General features: G+C 42.9%; 1 protein-coding gene across 1 annotated transcript; it reads right to left on the minus strand.

The window, feature by feature from the left end:
- Positions 1 to 965: 965 nt before the first annotated feature.
- On the minus strand, positions 966 to 1,917 carry LOC109564208 (olfactory receptor 6E1-like). The gene has a single exon (XM_019967752.2). The coding sequence runs from the start codon at positions 1,890 to 1,892 to the stop codon at positions 966 to 968; it is 927 nt and encodes a 308-aa protein (XP_019823311.1). The 5' UTR covers positions 1,893 to 1,917.
- Positions 1,918 to 2,202: the final 285 nt, after the last annotated feature.

The following is a 2,202-nucleotide window of genomic DNA, read 5'->3' on the forward strand; positions in this document are numbered from 1 at the left end:
AATTATTTTGGGATAAGTTAACATATGAATTGATCTCATTATTTAGTTAATATTTGATTATTTACCAATATGACTTAATTTTATTTTTCATGAAAATAATGAATATCTTAGTAACAAATTTTAATAGGTTTAATACTGTATTTAACTTTGTATAAGATAAATAGGATATTCTGAATATAAAATATATAGTTTTAGCAAACAGAAAAGTTTTCTTAACAAATGTGAGATTTAAAAGGAAGAGAGGGAAGGTAGGATGAGATACGAATGAAAGAAACTGACATTTAGTGAGACTTGTTATGTGCCAGTCACTATTTAAGATTCTTGCATAGAGTATCTCATTTGACTTTTATCATAATGCTTTGAAACGGATCCTGATTTTACAGATGAGAAAACAGGGGCTCAGGGAAGTAACCAACCAGGTTACTTGGAATAGGAATGATGAATATCTATGAATTTTAATACTAAACAAAGAGTTTAGTATTAGCTTATATGCAGGATAATAAACAACTAACCTTATTTTTTGAATTCTTACGGATATATTACTGTGACAAGATGAGGACAGTGTTAACAGTGTTCTCCTCTCCCTTGAAGTTGTTGGAGAAACAGAAACACAAAATCAATCTGAAAGTACTTTCTGAGTATTTATATGGTCTATCACAACAGATTGGTTTTCGAGGCTTATGGTGAATTACAGAGCCAGTACCTCTCATCAAAGAATTTGTATCTGCTGGAAAGCCAGGTATATAGATGGAATGAAGCGAAATATACAAATATGATAATTACTAAAATTGCCTTGAGGGGCCACAGAGCTTATGGGTTGATGCTTAGTTTCACAGTGACTGGCACCCCAGAAACATGTCATCAAGCTTTTTGTGGATGAGAAAGCCTCCATCTGTTGCAGAGCCCTGACGTTCCCTTAGCTTGAGTGGGGATCTTATGTGTAGCCTCTTGGATCCACAGGTTTATTAGAAGAGCTTGTTCACCTGCTCCCTAAACACCTGCTTCACCTGTTTGTTTCTGAGGGTGTAGATGAAGGGATTGAGCACTGGGGTCACCACGGTGTTGAGCAAGGCCACCACCTTGTTCCTGTCCTCCCCCTGGCCGCCCTTGCCCGACCGGACATACATGAAGATGCAGCTGCCATAGAAGAGAGAGACAACAGTGATGTGGGAGGAACAGGTTGAGAAGGCTTTCTGCCTCTCCTTGGCTGAGGGGATGTGCAGGATGGTGTGGAGGATGTGGCCATAGCAGGTAGCCGTCACGGACAGAGTGCCCAGGAGGCTGACGTTGGCCAGGATGAAACTTAGAATTTCCATCAGACTTGTGTCTGCACATATGAGTTCCAGGAGTGGAAAGTTGTCACAGAAGAAATGATCAATGATATTGGGACCACAGAAGGGCTGCTGAAATGTGAGGAAACCTGGAATGATGTTGAGAAGGAACCCTGTGATCCATGAAGAAAGAACTAGCTGGACACAGACCCTTTTGCTCATGATGGTGACATAACGCAAGGGGTTACATATGGCCACATACCTGTCAAAGGACATCACTGCCAGTAGGAAGAACTCTGTGGTGCCCAGGAAGAAATAGAGAAAACACTGTAGGAAACAGCCTTCCAGGGAGATGGTCCTGTTTCCAGTCAGGATGTTGGTCAGCATCTTGGGGAAGATGACCGAGGTGAACCAGATCTCTAGGACAGCAAAGTTGCGGAGGAAGTAGTACATGGGGGAGTGGAGGCGCCTGTCCATGAGGGTGAGGACCACGATGAGGAGGTTCCCCAGTAGAGTGAGCAGGTAGGTCAGGAGGAGCCCCAGGAAGAGGAGCATCTGCAGCTCACAGGCCTCTGAGAGCCCCAGCAGGATGAACTCGGTGACAGTGGTGTGGTTCCCCATGGCTCCTCTGGCCTCTGCTGGGAATGCCCAATCAGCAGTGTGCAGCATCAAGAGTCATGATGTTTTGGGGATCTGAGGACACTTGGAACTGAAAGGAAAGAGGGATTTTGAGCTGAAGGAATCCTTTATTTCTTCAACCTGCAGGTCCCTTTTCCTCCCTCATCACGCTGGTTGTCCACATCCCTCACACTCAGTTAGCATCAAGTCACATATTTTGATTCAGTTGTCTGGTATTCTTTGGGGAAAGTTTTGCCTTTATCAATTCTTTTTCTGTTTTTCTTATTTATGTTAGGAAGTGTGTGTCCCTTTA

This window comes from Bos indicus, chromosome 10 (genome assembly GCF_029378745.1).
Source record: "Bos indicus isolate NIAB-ARS_2022 breed Sahiwal x Tharparkar chromosome 10, NIAB-ARS_B.indTharparkar_mat_pri_1.0, whole genome shotgun sequence".
NCBI classification, from domain to species: Eukaryota; Metazoa; Chordata; class Mammalia; order Artiodactyla; family Bovidae; genus Bos; species Bos indicus.

What these genes read in the sequence shown, in the direction of transcription:
- LOC109564208 (XM_019967752.2), bottom strand. Translation starts at nt 1,892, where the DNA reads ATGGGGAACCACACCACTGTCACCGAGTTCATCCTGCTGGGGCTCTCA.